Genomic DNA, 27086 nt, shown 5'->3' with positions numbered 1-27086 from the left:
GATGCAAGGTATTAAATGGAAATGATACAAAGAAGCTTATTTGTAAACATTGTTTAGACATTTATACTAAGCTATAATCACTGACTAGAAGATAATTGTAGACAGTAATTGTAAATTAAGAGTAAAAACAGACCCTATTGAACATAGTATTGTAGAATAATCAGTATACAGTAGATATAATTATGGCCTGCATAGTAGGGAAAAAAACAAAAATAAGTTTCTAACACACAGCTCTTCCTCTATAAAGCTAAGAATTGCCTATATAATTTAAGTATATTTAAATGACACAAGGGGGTCTGGTCTCCCCTTTATGCACACACAAACAACCACTAACCTTCAATAGAAAATGTGTGTATTCTGCAGGGAGGAGATGTATAAGATATAGCTTTAAATAACCTACTTAGCCCAATATGGCCAGCATGTATCATTTTAAAATAGCATTCAGCTGTCAAAATGTACATGGTATTGCATTAAATAGCCATTTTCCCATGTATACAAGTCTCTATCTCTTAGACTATATGAAAGCATAGCAAGAACAGATTGTGCTGATCTTAACTCAAAGCTTGCATCGATTTGCTTCTCTCTCAACAAATCAAAAGCAAAAGTTACCCTCATATCCTTAGTATCAGTAACATATAGCACTCCACATGCTATGAATGCATTGCCAGCTTTGGACTTGGGGTATGTAGTGTTGATATGCTGAACGACTGAAAATGTCTCTTCGTCAATACGTGCTACAATGATATTTTCATCAATACTTGAGGCATAGATAATCCAAAGACCCTTTTCATCCACTGCCACGTTGAAGTACGTCTTGGCGTTAGAAAAGAGGTAGTGGCGACTATCGTGTAAGGCATTTTCAATTCTCAGGGTTCTGACTGATGCTGTATCAAGCTCAAATCTGAAAGGAAATAAAATAAATATTTAAGATGCTGGTTTAAGAATTTGCTTTTCATACATACATAATTTGGGTAAATTCTTAGTAAAGAAGAGGTCTCTCGGGAAGAATTGTCTTGCCTTTACAATTTTTTAAAAACAGGACAAAACCTTTGCTCAGAGGGTTTAGGATTTCCTGACAAAAATAATTGTGTGCGCTCGTGTCACACTGCTTGTGCTTGCTAGGGGGAAAGCATCCTCTCCGGGTTTAAATAAATACTATGATAATCCCATCAAAACAGTCAATAATCCTTCGTCTGTCTTCCCTGGAGAGATGTCTGGTGAGAGCATCGTAACAAACCAGGCACCCAAAACTCCCATCTCTGTCCTTTAGATTTGTGCCCTCTGAGCTGCCGCCCCCAGTTCTGGTTTGGTCTCACCTTTTCTGGGGGAGGTGAATATGGTGGTCAAAGTGAGGTCAACTAGACCTTGCACCAGATTTTGAAAAGCCTAAGGTGCTTTTGAAAAGCCCAGTAGGCTTCTAAAGACCATTAAAATCTGGCGCCAGGTACCCAGTGAATGAGTCTCTAGCTATCTAGGCTTTGTACCAAATTCATCACCATAGTAACTGAGCAGTTTACAAATATTCAGGCTCTCAGGGCTAGATTCAAAAAAGGGATTTTGATACCTGAGATCAAAATTTAGATCCTCAAAACCCACCTACTCCTATAGGCACCTAAAATCCCTAAGCACCTACATTGCCACTGGTGGTCATGCACAAAGCCACTGAAGTTCTGATGCTGCCAACCACCTCAGTGCCTAAGCATCAGTGGGATTCACAAACTAGGTGTTCCCTACCTATCTCACCTGTGATAATTCAGTAGGTGTTTCCAGAAGCTGCCTAAAAGAACGCCTACCAGATTGCATGAGGAGGTGCCCCCCCTTGTGCCCAACAGCCCGGTGGTTAGAGCACTCACCCAGGTTGCAGGAGACCTGGTTTCAAATGCCCACTCTACCAGATTCAGAGCAATGATCTGAGCCCAGGTCTCCTACCTCCCAGGTGAATGCCCTACATCAGTGTTTCCCGAACTTGGGACGCCGCTTGTGTAGGGAAAGCCCCTGGCGGGCCGGGTTGGTTTGTTTACCTGCCGCGTCCGCAGGTCCGGCCAATCGCGGCTCCCACTGGCCGCGGTTCGCCACTCCAGGCCAATGGGAGCTGCTGGAAGCGGCACGGGCCGAGGGATGTGCTGGCCACTGCTTCCCGCAGCCCCCATTGGCCTGGAGCAGCGAACCACGGCCAGTGGGAGCCGCGATCGGCTGGACCTGCGGATGCAGCAGGTAAACAAACTGGCCCGGCCCACCAGGGGCTTTCCCTACACAAGCAGCATCCCAAGTTTGGGAAACACTTCCCTAGGCTATAGAGTCACTCATTCCTCTAATGGCCTAATGAAGATTTAAGTATTTCATTCAAAATGGAACAGCTTCAACAGGAGAGAATGAGAGAAACACCCCCCCACACACACACACACAGACACAGAATCCCCTGTAGCCCGCTGCTTAGTGGGACATCTGGGAGACCACTGAAGTGTTAGGGAGGCAGCAGCACCATCTCCTTCTTCTGTGAGAAAGGACTGACCTGAGCTAGGTTCATGATGTGAATCCCAAGTGGAGGGAGGTGACTCGCTCTGGCCCAGAGGATAGGTACCTGACTCCCTCTGGGGGGCAGGGGTTAAACCCCACCCTTCTCCTTGGCATTTCCTACTGGCTACTTAGGCAGCTCCTCTCTCATCGTGCTGGCTTCTGTAAACCTGATTCTTAGGCACTTACCTCTCCCCATGCATTGTACAGGGAGCCTGGGCGCCTAACTCAGGGCCAAGGATTCCACTAGGTGGCAAGGCGCCTACAGCTAGGGCATTGTAATGCTGAACCTTCGTTCCCTTTGTGGCTCTGGCCCTACTTTCTCCTTCCCTGTATCCTCACAGTGGAGGAAAATATGACAGTGATAGTGAGAGTGTGGTCATTGAGGGGAAGCTTGGCTGAGGGTTGTGTGAGATTGGCAGTCATTCTAATGTACTCTGGGAGCAAGTTCCACACTTTTGGACCACCTACTCGGACAGTAGGCGCAAAGAAAATATCCAGAAATCCCAAAAAAACAAATAATCTTGGTGGGTTTCGCTATATTTAGCCTATGAAATCTTCTCTCGTCACTAAGAGAAGGTCAGTCAACTAAGGGGAGGAATGAGTTTGCAGAAGGAATGAAATGATGGTTCCATTTTTCAAGCTCCTTGCAAGTAACACTGGGAGAAGCAGCAAATTGAAGAGAAGAGGAAATTTTGTGGGCTGAGTTTGGGCCCGTTCACCTAGTCGTATAGCTCCACAACACGTTAATTGATCACAGATACTTCTAAAAGCCATTCAAATATCAAATAAAAACATCCTGCCAACATTCTGACCTCACATTGGCCTCCATAAAGGAAGCCTGAATGTGTCGTCTGAAATATAAAAGCATTTTTATTCCTTGAAACTCCTAGATGATAGAAAGATAATCTGTGAACAACAGCGCTCAGCAAGCTACTAAATGCAAGTTTCTCTGCTAGTTCAAGAGGGTAATCAGCTACTACTCAGGCATATTTTTAGTTTGTATATAACCACTGAATGATGCAGTGTTTTGGCGAGTATAGAGAACGCGCGCTTTATCCTTTGGATTAATAAATTCACAGACTAGGAGCATGTTTGGTGGGCTAGCTATTACCTAAGAATGCCACCCACCAAGTCTCCCAAGACACAGGAGGAAAGCACATTCAACACAAGAACCTGCAGCTCTAAGGAAAAGAGGCGGGCCCATCAGTAAGGCTAAGATTTACTTCTGGGTATTTTTAGTAAAAGCCATGGACAGGTCACGGGCAATAAACAAAAATTCACGACCCGTGACCTGTCCATGACTTGTATTAAAAATACCCCTGACTAAATCTTAGGTGCTCTGTGGCTTCCGGGTGCCACTGTTGCTCCAGGGGGGCACCTGGGTGCTGCTGCTGCTTGGCGGGGGAGATGCAGCCCGGGCCACCACTGCTGTTCCAGGACCGCTGTTCTGGGGCTGCGCTCGGACCGCTGCTGCTCCGGCAGCCCTCGGGGCCAGCTGCCTGGGGCCGATCAAGCAGCGGCCGGTGTGGCTGGCCCTGGGGCCGCTCCAGCAGCAGCAAGCGTGGCTGATCCTAAGAAAAGCAAAACTGTCCAGATGATTCCCCTCTGCTCCTGAAAGCAGAGGTCATAGACTTTAAGATCAGAAGTGACCATCATGATCATCCAGCTTGATCTGCACATTGCAGGCCTCACAACCTCACCCACCCAGCAGTACCTCTGCAGCATCTCCTTACTCCACCAATGTGAGTGCTCCACAGAGCAACAGCTTCATGGCAGGAGAAGGCTTCACTGATGCTGAGCCAGTCAACATCTACTTACTCTCCTCCTCTGTATAAACAGCCTTACCCCTGGGGGAGGGAGGAAGGAGACAGGCCTGTAAGGGGATAGACCCCGGGAAACACAGCTCTGCAGGAGTTGTGTATCCATAGAGGGCTGGAGGAGATACAAAGCGTATGAAAGCAGCCAACCTCTACTGATCTAAGATACATGTATTCTGCAGGGCTGAGCCTCTGCCCTTTTCTGCCTCCTACCTGCACACCACCCACACAGCATGATGAAGGAAAACCTGGGCTTGGTCCTTGTTGGGAGTGATCTACTCTAGAGTTATAACCAAGATAGTTCCTTCACTCACCACCACCAGCAGCTGCTTTGGGTATGGCATAGTGCACTATTTCACTAGTGTGAGAGAAGGAAGATCAAACTGAAGATCTTTTCTTGAACGAAGCACATGAGAGAAAGGGACAAAGCATTCTCATTAGAGGAGATCTGCCCTTGGAAAAGGCTGCCAGGGGAGCTCAGACAAATCCAGAGTCTGATAACTTTTGGAAATGCTGCAAAACCTTGTTCTTTGATAAAAGTTTTTCCAACAAAGCAACATTTACAACATCCAGCAGCCAGCTCCCTCTACACTGAGTCCTTCACATAAAACAACTATAACTCCCCCAAGTAGAACTTTCTATAACCCAAAAGGGAGAAGAGCTAGAGACTCTATGAAGTCCACTGAAGACTTTGCCAATCTATTCTGCATGGAAGTAGAATTTCTGCCTGAGGTATTAATAACTGAAAAGTGCGGTTGACAATAGAAAGGCCATCTCTTGGCAATAGGTACCCTATCATATTACATTGTCAAGATAAGTCGAGGTGGTTCAAAGTCTGAGAACATTTAAGGTGCAAGGAACTGGAAGGGTCTTTGGTAGAACAAACAATGTATGATCCCAGCAACCAGCTCACATTCTTTTCTCACTGCATCCCTTTGGGTGCCAGAGATGCACACCTGCCTGGGGAGAAACTTCAAAATACAATGGTGTTCTTGGCTGAGACGTCAGAGACTCAGCCGGAAACTTGAAAGCAGTTGGAATCTTTAACTTGTCCTTGAAGTCCATTTGCTTGGCTCTTCCCACAAGGCTGAGTTTTGGTTTTGATTAGCACTGTCTGCCCGACTCCTCAGTAAAAGCTAACAAGACACAGATGTGGTGGCATGAGCAGTTCCAGGTTCAGACCCAGCAGAGGCGGGGTGGGAAAGCCATAGCAACTTTCTAGTTATGTGCAATCATCTTGTGAAGTCGGCACTCTACAAGCGAGGCTGCAGGCTCACCACGTTGCCTTGTAATCACCTGATGCCCGAGTACTGGTATATGGCAGTCAATGCACAGCACAAGTTAGAGACCACTACTAGCAGCACTAGATTGCATGTGACTTTGTGACTGAGCTACTGCACAGCCATACATGCATGCCAGCTCAGCAAGAAGGCCTGGCATGCCAAGAAGCTCCTGTGCCAAAGGCAAGTTCCACTGTATCCTACCTTTCATCATTACGCGGCATGATTGACGTGATCCCGGGAGCTGTCTGAAACAACAGACGATCAATACAGTGGGCTGAACTTTCTCGGTGCCAGCTGAGTGGGAAGGGGAGGCTCTAAGCCACCTTTTCACCTCCCCAGTCCTGGTGCTGAACCAGTTCCTAGCATAAGGTAGGGCTTCCATATCATTGCTCTAATTTACACGGCTGGAAGAGCCATTCCACTGGCCCAGGATCACCAGAGCACACAGCACTCTGGCTCTGCCCTCAGCACACAGCTTTGATACCTTTTTGCACCACAGAAGCAGCAGGGTTTTCCCCTGGGATGAAGATCTAGCTAGCTCAAAATAGTTAATATTTGTAAAGACTGATTCATTTCCTTGCTTTCTTTCTCACGTGCTTTTTCTGCCCTGATCCCACCATTAGACCTCCCCACCCCAGTTAGAGCCCCATTAACTTCAGCGGGATTCTACCCAGGCCAGGGGTCCAACTGCAGGATCAGGGCCTAAATTTGTCAGAACAATACAAGTTATAAGATGTGCGCCTACTGACAACTGATTCTCCTGTCGCACATTGTGGGCTCCACCTCTGCATTTGGTGGCCATTTCTAGTAGCAGCTAATGGATACCTAGTTATCCATTGATTTAGATACCACTATCCATTCACCTACCCTTCCTATCCACCCTCTCTTTCCACCCGCAATCCCAAAAGAAACCCAAAGACACTACAGAACATGTAGACACAGAGAACAGAGTGTATTACCAAAAATGTTAGGGGTTTTCCCACTGAAGTTCATCTTTGCTCTTTTAATCTCCATTCATGTTCCCTGTTCTCATTACTCCTTGTGCCTTCCACCCAGTGAAATGCAAAGCCGCCATCAGGCTAATCTTTGACTTACTTCACAATGATACTGGTTCCTCCTTTTTGATAGTATAGGCAGTTGTTATATATCACATGGCCACATCCATAAAAGATCCCCGTGAGGTTAATGATCCTGTAGCTGTCATTCAGCAATGCGTTTGCATTCTCATATTCTTTTATGAAGTTTCCTTAGGGGAGGGAAAACATGAAAGAAAACCAGCCAGTTGGTTTACTGAACTATCTGATATCTCTACTCTCATCCAGATACAAGCCTTTCAGAATCAAGTTCCTGCCAATCATAGCCACATTTTTTAACATTTCTCAGAGTGCTGGAACATAAAAACCAAGAGACAAAGCTCCAGATAAGCCCAAATTATTGTGTTTATTATTCAACATTTGTATTGTGGTAGCATCTAGATTCTCCAACAGGGGACTGGGACCCAGGTCACCCAGAATCCAGCCCATTTCCATGTTTTTCCTGTTCTCGCTCTCTTCCCCCCCTCCCCCCCCCCCGGTTTTTTTTAAACCTTTAAACTTGAGAGCCACGGTTTAGGAAACTGAAGTCACAGGGAAATGGTAGGATTGATGTAAAAATGAACATAAATAAGACACATTAAAATTAGGCTTGTTTGAAAACTTTCCCTTGAAAGGAATTTTTTTGCAAAACGTGTTTGCTTTCCACAATTTTTGGGGGGGGGGGGGGGGATTAATTTTTTTTTGGTCAAAACCCAAAAGCACTTCAGCTGAAAATGTTTGGTTTTCAGTGAAAATTTTTCAGCTTTCCACTGAAAAGTTGAAATTTTCCACAGAAACCCCTTCCACATTTTCCTAGCAGCACTAATTAATACCTTCTCTGAGGCTCCAAGAGGTATGTCCAGACATATTATGAAAGCAGATGAAGTTTTCAAATAAATGTGACTGAGACCTGGAAAAACTGAGGCCTCCCTCCACTTACATTGATTCAAGTTTGTTGCTATTCTTCCAGAACTCTTCTGTTGGCTAAGGCGGGGTCACATGACCCTGTGAGCCAAAGTAGAGAAGTCACAGGAGAAGGTCATGCTGTGGCATGTTTAAGGCACAAAGGCCTTTTAAAAGGTTATAATAACAAATTATTAGGCAGACAATCTGGACTGTTCCAGTTCTAGTTTATAAGAAGAAAAAATGATACTACCTGGGTTTAAAAATAGGGTGACCAGATGTCCTGATAAAATCGGGACCATCCCAATATTTAGGCATTTGTACCGATATTTCGCAGTACTCCTTTTTTTTTTCGCTCCGCCGCGTTCCCCCCCGCCCCCCATGTGTCCCGATATTTTCTTCCTCTCATCTGGTCACCCTATTTAAAAATAACCTCCACTGTGCAATACTGCCCCTGGCTTTTCAACCTGTGGGGCAAAAGACCTCCCGACTAAAGCTCACTTTCACTCATTACAGTATTTTACACACTATATTTCTAACAATACTGATTTGGCTGAAAAAATGAAAAAAGCAATATAGGATCAACCTATCCACAATTATATCCACGGTACCTGAAAAATGCATCGTAAGCCAAATTCTTTCATCACTTCTATTTGCAGGTTCCCTCATCCATGTTCCAAATGTTTGCTGTATCTTACCCATCTCAGTGGGACTTCCTATTGATTTAATGATGCATTCTAATAGCAAAGAGAAAAACAAATTTGCATCATCCCCGACCTCGGCAAGTAAACAGTAAACTTTAATAATGCATCATATTTAGAATAAGTTACCAGCTTTTTTTGGATGGTATCCATTGGTTTTCTCATCAGCTTTTCCTACCAGCGTGTCATCATTTGGTATGGCACATGTCTCACCTAAAATTGGGGGCACAGAAAACAAAACCTTTGAATACGTTTGACAGATCTGGGGCACATTGTCAGTTGGTGTAAACTACTCCACTGAAGTGCATGGACTGAGACAATTTATACCAGCTGAGGATCTGCCCCTGTGTTTCTTATATTTCAAGATTTCTTACAAGCAAAAAAACCAAAAAGTGTGGAATATGAAATACAGATCATTCAGTTTAATACTTATCCAACATTGTTTAGCATGTGCATTTGTCACCAGTTAAGGTTGTGTCAAAATTCAGAATTGCAATTTTATAAAGTTGGCTATAAAGATAAGTTTGGGGATAATAACATTAGTATATGCTTTGTGGCTTCCATGTTTATCACACTTTAAAACAATAATTCTTGCTTTCTTTAAGCGAAACATTTCGGTTAACCAAATTAAAATACTTTTTGCACTTGTCAAATAAATCCTTACATTTAAAAATGCACATAAGTGGCTAGTAACGCGTCCAATAATAAGACAGGCGTAGAGGCCAGACATGGGGAAAGTCTTCCCTCCCCACTACTTCAGTATAAAAAGCAATTCTGTTCACACATACGCCCTTCCACAGATTTCAATCTGCTCCAGTATGACATATCGTCCCGAGGTGTATGTGTGCAAAGCTGCAGCCAGAGCCTTATGCTTCCACAGTTCTCATACCTGATGCAGCAACATTTTATATGCAGTCTCTCCCTTTTACAAATGAGAAAGTCTTCCTCAGCCTTCGTGGGAGCAAGGAGTCAGAGGGCTTGTCTGCACTATGCTTTAGTCCACACCAGAGGGGTGTAAATTTTAGTCCATGCTAGCGTGTCATGCACTAACTGGCCCATGTGGACCCTGCTGATGCACACTAAAAGTTCACTAATGCACACTAACGTAATACCAGTTGAAACAGGACTACATTAACACACACTAGGGAACTTTTAGTGGATGCCAGCATGGTCTACATGGGCCAGTTAGAGTGCATCATACTAGTGCAGACTAAAATTTACACCTTTCTGGGGCAGACTAAAGCACCATGTAGACAAACCCAAAGAGAGTCCCAAACTCTTCCTCCACATAGAATTATATCTTGCTGACACTAGGCAAGTGTCATGAGAAGCAGCACAATCTAGTGGACTGAGCATAGGACTAGAGCTAGGATTCCATTAATTTTAATCCTGTTTCTGCCACTGGCTCACTCGATGGCCTTGTCTAAGTTATTTGGCTTCTCTATAACTGTCTCCAGATGAAGTGGTGACGCTGGCACAAGACAGTAAGTGGTGGAAAGACTTCATTCAGTCCCATTGTCTCTACTGAGCTGACAGACGGGAATCAAAGAACAAGATAATGGTCTCCACCTTATCTACCTCATGGAGCGGATGTAACGTGTTTGTGTAGCACTTTGAAGCTGTACACTTCTGAGCCAGTTCCTACCACATTTGTTTGTATTGATTGGTCTCTCTGAGCCAGATGTGCGCCTATAGAGGAAAATCTCTGGATTAGGAGTGAAAAGGAATAGAAGGGGGAGAAGTGCTGATTCCACCCCCTACAGAAGAAGCGGAGGGTTCAATTTCTAAAACCTTCACACTCTGCCTTTCTGTCTGCCTTGGACTATGCAGTGAAATATACAACTTGACTTACAGGGGAACCCATTTGAGTGTTCACTACCACCGCAGCCTTTATTTCCTTTGTTACCCTGATAGGAAGGCTGGGCTGGTTTTGTTTCCCTCCTTAAAGTTTTCAGACTCTCAGTCTACTTTGGGACTAAGTCATTTTGTTAAACAACAGAAACATAAATGCCTTGCTGTGAGTTGCTAGGGAGCATGTGCGGCACCTTTTCTTAACACATGTGAGGCAGATGAGACGGCAGGCAGCTGTCCAACTTGTCCTTTGATATGATGAAGAATGTTTGTTTGGGAACACTAGAGGCTGATAAATGACTGAAACTCACATGTAAAACAACTACAAACCACAAGAGGGGGTATCCTCAGCAGGCAGCAGGCGCAGTCCCACTCCTGCCTTTAAGGAGAGTACCTCTACTAATGCACACCAGAGCTTGGCTTCATGCTGACAGAACACGGGGCAGCTGTCTTACACTGCTTCTTTTTTTAATTGTAAACAATTAAAGCTTATGCACTGTATCTTTCCCCTCTGGAAAGCAGTTCATGGAAAGAAAACAATAGAGACAAAGCTGGAAGCATTTTCCTATTTGAAAGAAGTTTGTTGTTGTTGTTTTTAAACATTCTTTTGTAATGTTCCCTAAACTATTTAGGCGCCTTTACTTATTCCCTGAAAGCCACAGCTGCCTTTTCAGCAGCAATTTATGACCCATTTTTGATTCACTTACAGAGAGCCTCTCCAAGGAACAGTTCCTAGTTCTGTTTTTACTTTAGCGTGGCTGGAGGTAACCCAAGCTCTTTGTAACGCCATTCTCCCAACCCACGCCACCCTGTTGATCTGTTTTGTCCACCTATTTTATCCTGTCTGATGTGTCAGTTGCAAGATCTTTGGGGGAGGGACTGTCTTTTTTGTTAGTTGTTCATACAGTACCCGGCACAATGGGGCCTTGATAGAGGTTCCTAGGTATTAAGGTAATACAAATATTAAATGACATTAAAACAGTTGCTGAACTGCATTGAACTGCAGCTTGACGCTCAGGAAGGAAGAAATAGATTAACTGATCCATTTCTCCTGCAGTCCTCCTCCCTCTTTCCTCTGGCATGCCCCTCACTCCCACCTCTTGTGCAGCACAAAATGGAGGATTTCCAATACAAAATGAGCAAATGAAATCATACTTTAGCCCATCCCTTTTACAAAGGGCATAGGGATTCTGGTTTTGGGTGATGAGGTCAGAGCTGTCCACCCTTGAGAGCAGATGCACAGACATCCCATCTCAAAAAAGACCCAACAACACAATCCGGATGAGTCTTTTGGAAATCAGTGTCCACAGCCAGTCTAGTAATCCTTATTCAGCCCCTTTCATCCTATGATGTCAAAGTACTGTGCCCAAAAGGGTAACTAGAGTTACCTTCATTGTAGAGATGGAGGAAGGATAGAGCAGGGGCAGGCAAACTTTTTGGCCGAGGGACACATCTGAGTATGAAAATTGTATGGGGGGCCATGAATGCTCACGAAACTGGGTGTTGGGGGCAGGATGGGGTGAGGGCTCCGGCCAGGAGTGCGGACTCTGGGGTGGGGCCAGAAATGAGGAGTTCAGGGTGCGGGAAGGGGCTCCAGGCTGGGGCAGCGGGTTGGGGTGTGGGGGTGTGAGGGCTCCAGCTGGGAGTGCAGGCTCTGAGGTGGGGATGAGGGGTCCAGGCTGGGACCGAGGGGTGCGGAGGACAGGAGGGGGATCAGGGCTGGGGCAGGGGGTTAGGGCACGGGAGGGGGACAGGGGTGGAGGCTCCAGGTGGCGCTTACCTCAAGCAGCTCCTGGAAGCAGCGGAATGTCCCCCCTCTGTCTCCTATGTGGAGGCGCGGCCAGGCGGCTCAGTGCACTGCCCTGTCCACAGGCGCCAACCCTGCAGCTCCCATTGGCCATGGTTCCCAGCCAATGGGAGCTGTGGAGGCGGCACTTGGGGCGGGGGCAGCGTGTAGAGCCCCCTGGCTGCCCCTATGCGTAGGAGTCAGAAGGGGAATATGCCGCTGCTTCCGGGAGCCGCACAGAGCCACGGCACATGTGGAGCGGGGGCAAGCCCCCAACCCCGCTCTCCAGCTGGAGCACTGGAGCGGGGCAAGCCCCGGACCCCGTTTCCTGATGGAAGCTCGAGGACCAGATTAAAAAATCTGAACGGCTGGATGTGGCCCCTGAGCCGTAGTTTGCCCACCCCTGAGATAGAGGTTCAATGACTTGGCCAAGGTCATACAGAAAGTCAGTAGAAAAGTAAGAATAGAACATCTCTGTCTCCTACTCTACCATATTAACCAAGACAGCACAACATCTCAGCCTCCTCCATGTCTTGAATATTCTAATAAAGAGTTTTAATATCTCAACACAGATGTTTGTCTTTGCTGAACCCTTCGCAAAAAGCAGAATGGCTAGTTTTGAATAATATTGTATCTTATACTTGCCAGTCACTGGGAGCCAGATACATAGGATTTGATCATCTTTTGAAATTCTCATAGCAAAAGCTCCCCAGAGCTAAGAAATTATACCCCTGAAGTTTATGCTTCCCAGACTAATTCTAATTAATGTAGTTAACTGTACTAGCAGCTCTCCTAGACGGCAGTTTATCTGTGACTGGAACAGTCAAGGACCAGGTCAGTGTTCCTGATGAAGTTGAGTGCAGTATTTGGGTTTGAGAATAGCTATAATATTCTCCATGAACTTTTAGCTGAAAGAAACTAAAAGCAGCTAAGACAAAAAGATATTTTTCACTTTGAGATAAACCACAGCTTGAGAATCTGCCATTTGGAATTTTCATTGCTTACGTTGTCCAAAAAAGATTAGCAGCCTGTATATTCTGACAGTTATTGTCTTCTTTCTGAGGAAATCAATTTTCCTTTATTAATTGTTTCAAAATATTAGCTAACTAGATTCTTTTTAGTATCCGTATTAGCATCTGAAACCATCGTCTTAATTTCAAGTTGTCTTTTTCTGGTTCCTTTTTGGGAAAGTAAATGTAACAAGTTAGTTTAGTTAGCTAAACTATTAAATTAGCACACATATATGTTTACTAGACAGATGTGCTGGCAGGGTAAGGGACCTGTGGACAGCTAGTGATAGTCATAGAGTCATAGACTTTAAAACTTTAAGGTCAGAAGGGACCATTATGATCGTCTAGTCTGACCTCCTGCACAACGCAGGCCACAGAATCTCACCCACCCACTCCTGTAATAAACCCCTAACCTATGTCTAAGCTACTGAAGTCCTCAAATCGTGGTTTAAAAACTTCAAGGTGCAGAGAATCCTCCAGCAAGTGACCCTTGCTCCACACTGCAGAGGAAGGTGAAAAACCCCCAGGGCCTCTGCCAGTCTGCCCTGGAGGAAAATTCCTTCCCGACCCCAAATATGGCGATCAGCTAAACCCTGAGCATGTGGGCAAGACTCACCAATCAGACACCCAGGAAATAATTCTCTGTAGTAACTCACATCCCACCCCATCTAACATGAAGTGTTTTGCAAAATTGATCAAAACTATCAATGTTTTACCAGAAACACTGTGGATTGAAAGGCAGCAGTTTCTCTAAATTGCAATGTTGTATTCACATTGTGCTAATAAAAACAAGATAGGGAATCTGTGCTTATTGTGTCAAGAGTTAGTAAAGTAAAGCTTACACTGTATATAAAAAATACACAATTAATATGTGGAACTCACTGCCACAAGATATTATAGAGGCCAAGAGCTGTTAAGGATTCATAAAAGAATGGACAGATTAAAAAATATACATTAGCTAGGATAAAAATGTTTATTATCTCAATATAACCCTGATGTTTCAGGACATAAACTAACCATTAATTACCATGGTTAAAAATAAACTCCCTCTGTAGGCATGACATTGCAAAACTGTACATTGGGAAGGTATTACACCTTCCTCCGAAGGATCCTGGATTGGGCATCAGTTTGGTGACAGGATACCAGATTAGACGGCCCATTATTCTGATCTGTTTATACCTGTGTTTCTATATTTCAAGTAGAATCAGACTTCTGCTAAATTGTTCATCTTATTGTTACCTAATCCTCCCACTCCATTTGTCTGTTTAGTCCACCTGTTGTCTCCTGTTTGATACCTATACCTGAAGCTACTAGAGGCAGGGACTGTCTTTGTCACTTCTCAGTACAATGCCTAGCACAATGGGACTCTGCTCCTTGATCGGTACTATCAGAACATGGATAATAAAGAAAAGAGAAAAGAAGAGATTGAAACATACTCTGTTTGGTACTAACTCCATTAACTACTTACAGCGAGAGCTCATAATAAGAACTGCATTTTCATCCTAGCAAATGCTGCAGAATTACAGTGAGAAAAACTACATATATATTTCTAAAGCACATACTAGCCTTAGTTCATCTGAGGTCCTTTAACCGAAGGCTAACGCTGTTAATATCCACTTCCCCAGTTATCTTCCTTTCGCTAGATAAATTATATGCTAGACACAGCAGACAAAGCAAGGTAAAGGGCTACAGCAGCTGAAATGGCACAAGATGAAACTGAGAGCATTACTCCCAACAACTATCAAGAGCTCTGTCCTGAATGCTGAAAAAACACCATGTTCCCACTGCAACACTAATTACTAGAATGTGAAATCCAGTATTAATGGTGAATCTAATGATAACTCCACATGCTTAAACATTAATGACAGCATCAAGTTATTGTGGCATTCACCTTCGAGCTAAACTACAAAACTACAAAAGAAAACCCACTTTACTAAGTACGTTCACAGATTATTTCCATTAGTCATTACTCAATTCACCTTCTTCTGCATCTCCACATAGCAATTACAGCATTTATCTTCTGATGGAGTTTGGGTTGGACTACTTCGACCTCGTTAAACAGGGACATCATCTGCTCAGCAAAATTGTTCCCAGATCCACTAGGAAGATTTCAACTGCCACTATAAGCCTGAAATATTCATTGGTTTCCGTGCATGTAGGGAAAACAGGACAGCAGGGTAGGATTCATTATGAGGCTCCAAGAGGAAAAGTTTGCTTGCATTCCCAAAAGCGACTAACAAGACAAATGTGATGGTTTTGTAGCATATTCTCTCTGCTTTCCTTATCCTGCTGCTAGTCTGAGCTTAGATCTTTTAGGATTATCACAGTACATTGTCTTGCTTCCAGCACCCATCTGCTTGAGTCTCCTAGTCATCACCTCCAGCTCTTCTAATTGTGCCAACTCTCCACTGGCAAAAATTGGCTCATTCACTTCCAGGATGTGGAAATGACTAGAACTGGGCCCTTAAAATTTCGTTTTCTGGCATTTTTTTCCACAGGAGTGTCCTGTGATGATTCTGGCTGAGATTTTAAAAAATAATGAGTGATTTCAACTGGAGACACCTTAAAAGGCCTGATTTCCAGAGGGTGGGTGTTAAGGACTTTCTGAGCAACGGGCTCCTTTTCCATGTCTCAAGTTGGGCACCCAAAAATTGAAATATCTAAAATCAATAGTCACTTTTGAAAAAACTTTTGTCCCTCAAAACAACAACACTCAGTACTTAGACAGTTATTATTTTCAAAGGCCCACGGCAAATGCTAAGACCCAATAAAACACCTCATTCTGTTTATTAAAAACCATCCCCTTCCTAAATATACAAAAAGAAGACACTCAAATATATCCAGAAAGCCAGTTTAAAAATCAAGCACAGAAAAATGCCAAGCACAGAAGGAAACATTTAGTTTAGACATGCAATAATCGATATTAATACATTCTTTCATAACATGTTGACACCAACCCTTCCGTCCCACAAAAGTGCTTAGCTGAAAAGAATACGAGTATCTTATTCCTGTATTAAACTCTGGTGGGGTGGCAAGATGCTCAGCACATTTATTACTGTCAACTATCTTACGAAATACTCCTGCTGTGTAAAGAGCAAGTTGTTTACCGCTAGTCTTCTGGTGGAGAAGAGGATAAATGGAAGAATGCTAATTGATAGGACACTGCTCTAACACAGCAAAGAGGAACTTTTCCAGAGATTTAAAAATATTTCGGCTATGAGGCATAATTTCCATCTACTTTTGATTGAGAAAAGAGTTATGGATAAATGCTTTGTTTACCATATGTTACTGTGACTAAGGACAGAGAACAATGGCCAGGAGTGTAGTATGTAAATGAACAGCATGAAGTACCATTGTCACACATTTCTCATTTATACACTGCCTTTTGCAAGCTTTAAAGAATTACAAACTATGGGTGTCACCTCACCCCATTGGGCCCCTGTACACTGGGTAAAAAGCCCCATTTTCGGCTGGGGGAGGAAGACTTGGCTTTATATTCCGGTTCTGACAATTATTTGCCGTGTGATGTTGGGCTAATCGCCCATCCCAGCCAAGCCTAAATTTTCCTAGCTGCACAATTGAATCAGTGATATTTCCCCAAAGTAACTACAAAATGGAATCAATGATATCTCCTAGGGGTACATGACACCTACCTAAATAATATCTGTACACTATTTTTATGACCAGTGACCAGGAAAGGTGGAAACAGAACTCAGGAGTTCCTGGTTCCAAGTCCCACGTTCATGTCTTTTGGACTTGCAGTCTCTGAGGGTGGCACTACCTTCTTCTCCTCCAACATCAAAAGTCCTTCACATCTAACTCCATTCAGCAGCTGAGTAGGCATTTCACTACACAATTAATATCTGCACACATACATACACCACATGAATATTTAAGATTGGCATTTAAAAGACAAACAATTTAGCAAAAAATTGCAAAATACAAAAAAAACCAGTAAAAAAACCTATTTTAAAATATTTGCAAAATTTTACTGTTTTTTCACTCAGCTTTCTCAAAGCCTTTCCTTCCCAGAGCACCCACTATTGATATTGCACGTGTTGTTTTTCAGTTAACCCCCTTGGGGGTGAGGATGGAAAGTAGTTCCCATATTGTCCAAGGAGGGTAACTCTTGAATTCTCAACCTCTCGTAATTCAGATTTCACTTACTTTCCACCCTTATTCCATCCAGCAGAGAACACCATATGGAAATGTGTAGCCCCACAGCGAGAAAGGAGTGAGTGTGAGAAAGTAGGGGGTTGTCAGAGAGACTGATTACAACCTCATCTTGGCCAGGGCACTTAAGTATTTTCTTAACTTTAAGCAAGTGAGTAGTCTCACTGGAGCTAGCCGAGTTAAGCACATGCGTAAGTGCTTAGTGGAAATGGAGCCCTATAACACGTGTAACCCTGCACCTGCTATAAAGGAAAGCATGAGAGTAATGGAGGATACCCCGGACACCAACACTGACCTGTGCACTTGCTGCTGTACATGTTCTCCTGAACCTGGGATTTTGCTTTGCGCTTCCCTGGTGGCCCAGGAGGACCTTGCGGCCCTGGGGGCCCTGGGGGCCCTGGCTCTCCCTTTGCACCTAGGTAGAAAGCAGAATAGAGGATTACAGTTGCTGCAGGTGAACAGACCTCCTCTCAGCAGGGGGCCACTGTATGCATCGGATCTGATGTATTGAGAGAGGCTTGCAGGAACTAAAGCCCCTACCCGTGCCTGGAAAGACCCCAGCACAGCGGCCTGCTTCAGCAGGTACAGAGCTGGTTAGAGTTCCATACAGCAATGATCTCCACTGCAGGAGCAACAAGCTGAATGCTTGTCTATTCCCAAACAGAGACCTCCCCCCCGGTTTGTGTTTACAAGGGAGCAAAGGGCTTTGCAGTGACAGAGCAGCACTAGGTGTCCTGTCCGCTCTTGACAGACACTGATTTTAATAGCACCCAGTTTTTTAAAGAAGCCTGGTGCTTGTCCCACTGTCACAAATAAACTGGGTTTCCAGGTCCTTTCAGTGTCTGGGGCACAGCAACAATGGAGAGAACACTGAGCTTTAATTTAAAGCCGGGCTGCCGTACATCACTGTTTTCTGAGCTCTCAGCATCAGAGGCTACAGTGCTATAATTTTAGGCAGCATTTATTTGTGGCTGCCAATGGGCTTCCTGCATGCATTCCTGGGTGGAAATCTGCCTGTCGTAGTCTAATAGGGAAAAAACGCTCTGTGAGAGAGTAGGAGGAAATTTACCATGTGAAAATGTACTGGAGAAGGATGAAATTCACACATCTCTCAGCCCAAAGCCTGAGTAAAAAGGCTTTTGTGGGGAACTACACTAGGCTGGGGAGCATAATCCCATGGGCAGCTCTACCAGCCTGCTTCAAAACCCTCCTACATGCTGGGCTGCCCAGAGGTGGGATGCAGCCCAGCCCTGCTGAGCAGTGTGTGTGCAGAGTCTCCCTGTGCACCTGCTCACCATTCCCCATGCACCAGAACTGCTATAGTTCCTCTTTACTGGGAACCTTCTGAGGCCCCAGCAGGCCTGTGGGAATGTCACTGCAAGTGACGACCAAGTTTAAGACAACGAAAGCGCGAATGCAGTTACTGTAAAAATACTGTGGTAGTGCTGCATGATAGTGTGTGGCACTGGCCTGCAGAACACCACAGCACTAGAGAAGGGTAGTCTATTTTATTGTGTTGTATATTTCTGTGCTGCAGGAGAGATCTTAAGGGTGCTCCCTCCTACCTTCTGATATCACGTCATTGTTTGCATCCCCTTTGTCCCCCTTTGCTCCTCTTGAACCTTTCCCTCCTGGCATCCCATCTTTGCCAGGTAAGCCCAGTTCACCAGGGTCTCCTTTTTCTCCTTTCTCTCCTGGATCACCTTTTGGTCCTGGTAAACCTAGGCATGAGAAGCTTGTTAGCCATGACTGTGAATACATACATTTATAAGACTATGATTCCTAAGGTCAACGTACCTTTCCCTCTGTTGTTTATTTTTGAAACTCACATCATGTATTATTTATGCCGTACCAGCACAGTTGTTTTCTTCACTCTGAATTTCCTGTTGTGTGGCTTTGAGCCATTTCTTTATGATTTAACATAGCTTTGTAGCCAAATAATATACACTATCCATAAAACATGTTAGGATACATGTTGTACGATGCATAAAGCCCAAAGGCTACATTTTTCAGAAGTGTTCACTAATATTGCATGCCTAGCTTGGGATACCACGGTTCTGATTTTCTGAGGTGCTAAACATCCACAGCACCCACTGACCTGAGCGTGTCTGAGTGAGGAGGGAGTGTTCGGTTAAAAAAAAAAAGTATTATTTTATCTTGAAATCCACTAGCATAAGTTTATCATCACTGGGGGGGAGGGAAACCTCTTTGACAAGAACCCACTCAGAACTAGAATATAATCCAGGAGTACTGACCTCTAGCTGTCTACTCTAGCCCCTAGTCCACAGTTCCTTCTTTCATCATTATTTTTAGTACACAACATTTCTTATATGGATATATGTATACACACACACACCCACAACTTTGTTTTCATTCTTTCATTTCTCTTTGCTAGTCAGCCAATGAAGCCTTCCTGATCCCTAACTTTTTTCTAGCATTTAGGAAAACAACTTCTCCGAATGCTTCTTTTATCTCACAGATGTTGATGATTTGTAGGGCATTAAACAGTCATCTACACAGCTCTGCTTGCCTTTCTTTTCACACAACACTGCACTCATTATTGGTAGAATAATAACTTGTGCCAACAAAAACAAAACCTCTCCCTTTCTAGTAAAATTACCTTTATTGTGTTCTTCACATTTTATTTATCTGACATCATGACAGAGCACAGCCTTCATTTCCTAGTAATGTCCTCATGCTGCCTCCTCATCCTGCCTCCACACTAGCTACAAGCATGATCAGTCCACATACTTTATGCAGCTGATTACCATTGAGTAAAATATTCAACAACAGTAGTGCAAAGTCTCATGACTCCCAGCAACCTCATCAGCACATTTTGCAGTAAGGGGGGAAAATGAACAAGATGGGTTTGTACAAGTCATGTGCCAAAATGTTGTCCTGTCTGCTTCTCTTCCTCTTCCCCAAAGCATGAAGACATTAACACCCGCAGAAGAGCTAACAACTGTACTAGCACTGGAGCTGTAAATGTATAAATCACCGTCAGCTGGAAATGGATCATGTGGGTTGGTGATGGCTACTGATTGTAGAGAACCTCGGGTTTTTTACATGTAACTCAACTCTTTAAAATAATTCAGTGAAATGGGGAATATACTTAGAGTTCCTGCCTCCACTGAAGTCGATAGTAAAACTATCCCTGGACACAATGGGGCCTAGATTTCACCCCTGGTTTCTAACTTGCAAAATGTGTTGAAAAGTGCTAAAATCTCAGCCCTGGAAACTGAAGTCTTCTGCTTATCCATGGAACTGATACCACACAGGCAGTGTCAGTACAAGCTTCCCCATACCAACGTAACAATAGCTTCTAAGGGGTGGAGAACAAAGGCACTTCAGCCTCCATGGCTATTTAATCAATGGCCACTTCGAAGAGACTGCCAACGAAGAAGGCAGTCATGCCAGCTCCCTTGGTACTGTTTGTGAGTGAGACACGTGGTCGCTGAGGAATGCACCCCTTGGTTGCTGTCACAATTTTTAACTCGCATGTCAAGTGTTGCTAGTCACATGCCGATGCTGCTAACTGAGATTAAAAAACAAAAACTGGCCTTCTGACAGTAGACACTGCTGCAGTGAGTGGGCAGGAGGCAGGCTGATAACAGCCACTCTTTAACACTCCCTCAGGTGGGCACAGCATGATTTTCAGCCACCTTTGTACCCCACCATGTAGACTTCTGCCAAGTGCCATAATGGAGAATCAAGACCAATGTGTCCAGCGGTCACAGAAGGTGACTGGGACTCTTGGGCTCTATTCCCAGCTCTGCCACAGACATGGGTGTGACCTTGAGCAAGTCAGTCAGGGTTAGAATCACAAAAGGACTTAGTGCCTACCTGCCGCTTTCGGAGGCTAAACCCCAGAATCAGGGCCCACTGGAATTCACAAAATCCCCGCACAACTGCCGCCAAACCCTGTAAGCGCTTAAACTCGCCTGGCGCTTAAATTTTTGCAGTAAAAGTTCCCTAGGTGCCTATGTTTGTGCCTCTGCATGTGTGCAATGCTGCCTCACTCTAGGTGTCTGGATCCCTCAGCCCCAGCATGATGCACGGACCGGGGGGAATACAGGCATTCCACCACCTAACTTGCCTGCTAGGCCCAATCCGGTAAGCATGCTTGCCGACTGGATCAGGCCCCCTCTGGCAACCTCACACAAAACAGCTGAGGAGAGAAGGACTCCAACCTCTCTAATAACTTTTAGTCTGCTGGTTCAGGCACTCACCTGGGATATGGGAGACCCCTGGTTCAAGTCCCCCTTCCACCTGAGGGGGAGAAAGGGTTTGAAGAGATCCTAACCATGGGGCTATGGGATATTCTGATGTGTGACTCTTTCAGTGTCTCCGGTTGGAGCTTTTCCACTGTGGCTAAATAACTGAAAGTCATTGGAGCATGGGGACTGGATCCTTGTTCCCCCACCTCCCAAGTTAGTGCTCCAACCACCAGGTTACAGAGCTTTCGTCTCTCTCTCCCTCTCTTGTGCATGCAGTCTCATATATTCCCTACCCACTGTACTAAAAGCTATGAGGGAGGTCCTCCTCCTCCTTGCACAAATGGCATTGGCGTTGAACTCCCTGAGATACAATCCTCTACTCAGCATCTCCCATTACCTAGCTTAGACATGGAGCAGCCTAGCATGCTGGTTTTTGTGAATCCCATTCTCAGGAGCCTAGGCTCCTTATACAATGATTGGGGAGAGATAGGTGCCTGAGAATGGGATTCACAAAAGCCAGCATGCTAGGCTGTGAATCTCAATGATTTCCTAAGCACCTAGAAGTCAGGTGTGGTGACACTGAGTGTTGCCATGCCTATGTTCCTTTGTGAATCTAGCTCCTATGCTGTGTGTTCATGTACACATCTGTTTTGTGAGGCATTCTGGGATTCTACAGTAGTGCAAAGTATTATTATTATTATTATGGCCAGCCCCAAGTTTTCAAAGTGTTTGCATTCATGCCCAGAGGCCCCAACCAAGCTCTGGACCCCACTGTGTTAGGCACTGTAACCCCCACCTTGTAAGAGACAGTCACTGACCCAAAGAACTTACAATATAAATACATAAGATAGAAAGAATGGAAGTAAAGCAGCATTCTTGCCACCACTCCATTCCACTCACACATTGAGTGCACACCTGCCTGCGGTCACAGTGATATATAATAAAGACAGGGTCTCCCCAAATTGCTGAAACCTTTTCAAAGGCTAGCTGGGGTCTCAGGGCCATAGACTGGTGGGGGAATGAGAAACTCTTACAATGACAGGACACAACTCCCATTAATAATAGTTATTTGCATGTGGAAAATGCTAAGATTTAATTAAACTGCATTAGATCTCTCTCTAATTAGGAGTGTACTATAATCTCTAGAGCACATCTACGATGGCCAAATTCTCCTCCCAGTATAGTGTAAATCAGGAGTAAATCCATAGAAGTCAATGGAGTGGCACTGGTCTAAAGCTGGTGAAGTCAACGGGAGTTATGCCTGTAGAAGAAAGAGCAGAACTGGGTAATATATGTCTTATTGGTAGTCTAGAACATGTGTAAACCTTTCCTGGTTTCCTGAAAAGATGGGGCTGGCAATAAGAATACATTTACTGAAACTTATTTCCTCTGCTCAGAGTCTATAAGTAACTCTACTTGTGTAAAATATTAATGAACACTTGGGTAAAATAGGATATATCTAGAAAGTACCTATTTTTCCTCTTCTTCCATTTACTCCTGGTTCCCCCTTTGGCCCTGGGATGCCAGGGATGCCATCTGATCCATTGTAGCCTGGTAATCCATCAAGTCCAGGAGGCCCTGAACAAACCAACAGGAGAGTGTAATTTACATTAACCAAATACTATTTACACTTCATTCTCAAATCCACTATATTTACTGTATATCCGCAGTTCTCAGAACCTGCCATTATTTGGGTTCAGAGTGTAGCACGTCCTACATGCCAGTGCAATGGCCTTCAATTTCTGATAACCAAGCATGAGTCCTAGCTTAAAGGTAAAGGGTATATTTTCCCCATGATCTTTGAGCAAAACTGTGATTGACATCAGTTGGTGCTGCACCTTTTGCCTCCAGTCCAGTACAGAGAAACAGTTTGGGTCTTGTTCATGGGCTTTTAAAATGAGGGTCCTGAAGAGGCCCAATGGGATCATGACCACACTCCCTTTCTCTATGGCTAGATGGGAGAAGGAAACCAAAGTTATGGAAGGGGGTCCCCAAACCTTTTTTCTGTTGTTTTTTCTGGGGTCATTTAATGGAAAAGGTTGAGAACCACTAAGAGTTCTATTGTCTGCTCTCCCCTGACTGTGTGATCTTAGACAAGTCATGTGTGTTGTAACCTTAACCTCTCTGGGTGCCAGTCAGCCTATCTGTCAAATAAGAATAACACTTGCCTACCTACTGTAAGGATTAAGTAATGCCAGACTGTGGTTGGCCTGATGTAATGGGGGAGGGCACTAGGAATGGTCTGTCCCCCCTCCACCACCCTTTGGACCCCTCACACAGGAGGGAAGAAAGCCAGACACTTAGCAGAAAATGGTTCTAGGAAAAACTGCAGTTACAAATGCAGGGAAAGAAGGCAAGTAATCACTCTTGTAGCCTAGCAGCCGCTTGAGGGGGAAGAGAAATCAGAAACAAAATGAGGACAGATAAGGACAAGGAAAATATAAACACAAAAATCACCAGCCAAAATTTTAAAAAAGAAAAATTTTCAAATGTGGCCAATTAAAACAGAGGAGTTCAGTTCTACATACTTATCTCCTTAAGCAAACACTGCTTAAGCCCTGTCTATTTCATGTGTTTAATGTTTAACAAGTGCTTAGTTATAGCATTTTAGGGCTAAATCTGAACCATCCCCTTGTATGGATGCACAAGACCCAAAATACAATAAAATTAGTACAGTTCTGCTGAGTGGCAGATGAAGCACAAACACAACTGCGCAACCCTTATGTGGAACAGGACAGTGCACCTTGTCAACTCTCTGGGTGGACACATAGGGCAGGGGATTTGAGGACAGAGGAGTGGCCAGTGGGTCAAATCCCACCAGCCAAAAACCCTGCATGGGGCATATGCAGCAACGGGGGCTATGATCACTACTACAGTCCAAGGGACATAGATGCATCTGTTCAAGTATCCCCTGCCATACTACTGCATTGGAGTTAAAGGATTCCATACAGCAAACCCTGTGTTGTTCCCATGCCCGAGTCCCATCTAATCTAATTTGGCGTGAAGATCAGCATTTGACTTTTAACTAGGAAAGCAAGACCCCAGCAGTTTGTGAAACTTTACTACTTTTCATTAAATTTAGGATTTTATGAAACTTCTCCAAGTTTCACAAAATATTTTCCTTGTCAACATAAACCATTGTTTAAAAAGGAAATTGAATTAAACGTCATGTATTTCCAAATAAATGGAAGCCTGAACTACGCAATTAATAACCACTCTACGCTGAAAATCATCCCTGCCTCTAGGACCAGCAGAGGAATAAAATGGAAAACATGCAGCAGTGCACGGCTTGGACTTGGATGGAGCCAAACAGAATGTGAATGTCAAAGATTTCAAATTTGTTCTAAAAGCTACGTTTTTTGAGTAGTTTCCCAGGCCTCAGTCCGGCAAAGGCTCATGCACACGTTTAATTGACATGAGATCCTCACGTATGTAAGTGTATGCAGCTTGGGCCTAAACTTTGGAACTGGTGAGGCTGTAATGGCTGCTGTTTCTTTATAAACTGATTGTCCTACAAACGAAGGCTCCTCAGCACCATTCACTGTGTAAAGGGATAGCTCAGTGCTAGGAGCCAAAGGAGATGTATGATCAAAATACATACAGTCTTTTGATCCGACTACATGACACATGCACTACAGCATGTTATATGTTTGTTCTTTTATTACAGTGTTTCCCAGACTCGGGATGCCGCTTGTGTATCAGGTTCGGCTGATCGCGGCTCCCAGTGGCCGCGGTTCACCACTCCAGTCCAATGGGAGCTGCTGGAAGCGGCATGGGCCGAGGGACGTACTGGCCGCCGCTTCCAGCAGCTCTCATTGGCCTGGAGCAGCGAACTGCGGCCACTGGGAGCCGCAATCGGCTGAACTTGCGGACGCGGCAGGTAAACAAACCGGCCCTGCCCGCCAGGGGCTTTCCCTGCACAAGCTTAGGAAACACTGATTTATTAGATCAATTCAGTGAAAAAATGATCCCAAAGTAAATAAGGCATCAGGCAAATATTAAAAATTATTAAATAAACAATGCATATGTATTAACTGTCGTGTGAAAACACACAGTGCAGCTATTGTTTACACTATGTGTTTCATAATCTTTAGTATTCAATTGATGCCTTATGAAGGGAAAGATCATTTTATGCAGAAAAAATGCTCATGATGGAAAACAGACATTATGGAATTAGTTTCCTGATTTGATGTGGGTCAGTTTGCTAATAAAGTTTGGAAGATTCTGCAATGTGGATCCTATTTAGAAACATTCATATAAAGATAATGGTATAATAAATTTAAAAAGGGCCAGAGTCACCAGCATGCTCCAGCAGCTTTTGTGTCACTCTGGTGATGCTAACATGCCATAAACTTATTTTAGTTAGCCAGTGAAGTTGGGTTTACAGCTGCTTTGCATCACCAAAATGGAACAAAGCAGATGGAACTTCCTGGGGAACTTGGCCTAATAGGACAAGAATGAGAGGCAGGAGTAGCACCATAAGTGTAGGTAGGCAGGCAGGGGAGACGATCTCAGATTTATAATCCTTCTTGCTACTCTGAGACAGCCATGATAGGGACACCGGTAACTCTGGATGGTTGTAGCAAAGCAAAGGAGGAAAGGTGATCCTGTGGTTCAAGTATAGCATTGGGAATCAAGGTATCTGGGGCTCTCTTCATGGCTCTGCCATAGACTGTGTGTGACCTTAAGCCTGGTGTTCCCCAGAGTTCTTATCTGTACAATGGAGACAATTGAGGTGACCAGATCATCAACATGAAAACAAATATATACCTGACACTCTTTCCCCAACGATAAGCCTGTTCCCACACTGACCCTCTTCCCTCAGCTCCTGGGCTGGGACCTACTTCTGCTGGGCTGGTGGTGCTGAAACAACCCACCAGGCTCCACTTATAGCAGTGAGGGAGTGGCACCCCACAATTCTACCATCAGCTTCCTTTCAGAAGTGCTACTGTGGCTGTTTTCCCCAGCGGCTAGGAGAATGGCTTTGCGGAGCCTACGGCAGCACCCTCTGCTGGGGAGGAATGGTGAATGTTGCTGTTGATCAAAAATTGGCTTGGCAGAATTCTGTTTGTTTATAATTTCAACAGACAATATTGATGTTTATTTTTAAGCATTTTTCCTATTTTATCTATTTAATTTTTCAGAGTTGCAGGAAATTATCGGAGGATCAGCCAATGCGGGGTTCAGACAATAATTATTTATAACAGTAGATGTTGAAATTCAAAAAGTTAAAGCTTTAAAACCACTAAAGCACAAATTATCAATATATGTCAATATATAAAAAGTGTAAATATCCTTAAGTCAAACTCTAATAAGTTCTGAAGCCGCATTTTTCTTACTTTCTCTATCTGTAAATTTGTATTATCACTGATGGAAATATTTTTTGTCGTTGCGTGTGTATTACGGTGAAATCAACGTTTACCAACATTTACCAATAAAAATCGAATCCTTCAAGTCTAACTATAAAATAGCATAGGTGTTGCATTTTAAAACTCAAAATGTTGAGGACAGGCTGAATTTTACTGAAAATTGGGACTGTTCAGGGGGAAGGAGTACAACAACACTGGAAGGATAACGACACTATATACCTCACATGATCATTGAGAGGCTAAAGTTGTGAATGTTTGCAAAGCATTTTGAGATCTTCTTATAGATGCTGTAGAACTGCTAAAATTATTCTCAGTCTCAGTCTCCTGGAATAGCTAAGAGATGGGTAGCGGTGGATTGGTAGGCAGGCCTGGGTACCATGAGCTCA

General features: G+C 44.1%; 1 protein-coding gene across 1 annotated transcript in view; it reads right to left on the bottom strand.

Annotated features, from left to right (window-relative positions):
* Positions 1 to 441: 441 nt before the first annotated feature.
* Positions 442 to 27086, bottom strand: part of GLDN (gliomedin) — a 36378-nt gene continuing 9733 nt past the window's right edge. The window contains exons 4-10 of the mRNA XM_065412677.1: positions 22802 to 22909; positions 18680 to 18835; positions 17410 to 17529; positions 8424 to 8507; positions 8205 to 8330; positions 6713 to 6863; positions 442 to 901 (exon numbers count right to left, since the gene is read on the bottom strand). Of these exons, the coding sequence (XP_065268749.1) occupies positions 442 to 901; positions 6713 to 6863; positions 8205 to 8330; positions 8424 to 8507; positions 17410 to 17529; positions 18680 to 18835; positions 22802 to 22909 (1205 nt within the window). The remainder of the gene's footprint in view (positions 902 to 6712; positions 6864 to 8204; positions 8331 to 8423; positions 8508 to 17409; positions 17530 to 18679; positions 18836 to 22801; positions 22910 to 27086) is intronic.

Source organism: Emys orbicularis, chromosome 10 (assembly GCF_028017835.1).
Source record: "Emys orbicularis isolate rEmyOrb1 chromosome 10, rEmyOrb1.hap1, whole genome shotgun sequence".
Taxonomy (NCBI): domain Eukaryota; kingdom Metazoa; phylum Chordata; order Testudines; family Emydidae; genus Emys; species Emys orbicularis.
The sequence above is the reverse complement of the archived record's forward strand: the minus strand, read 5'-3'. Positions and strand labels throughout refer to the sequence as shown.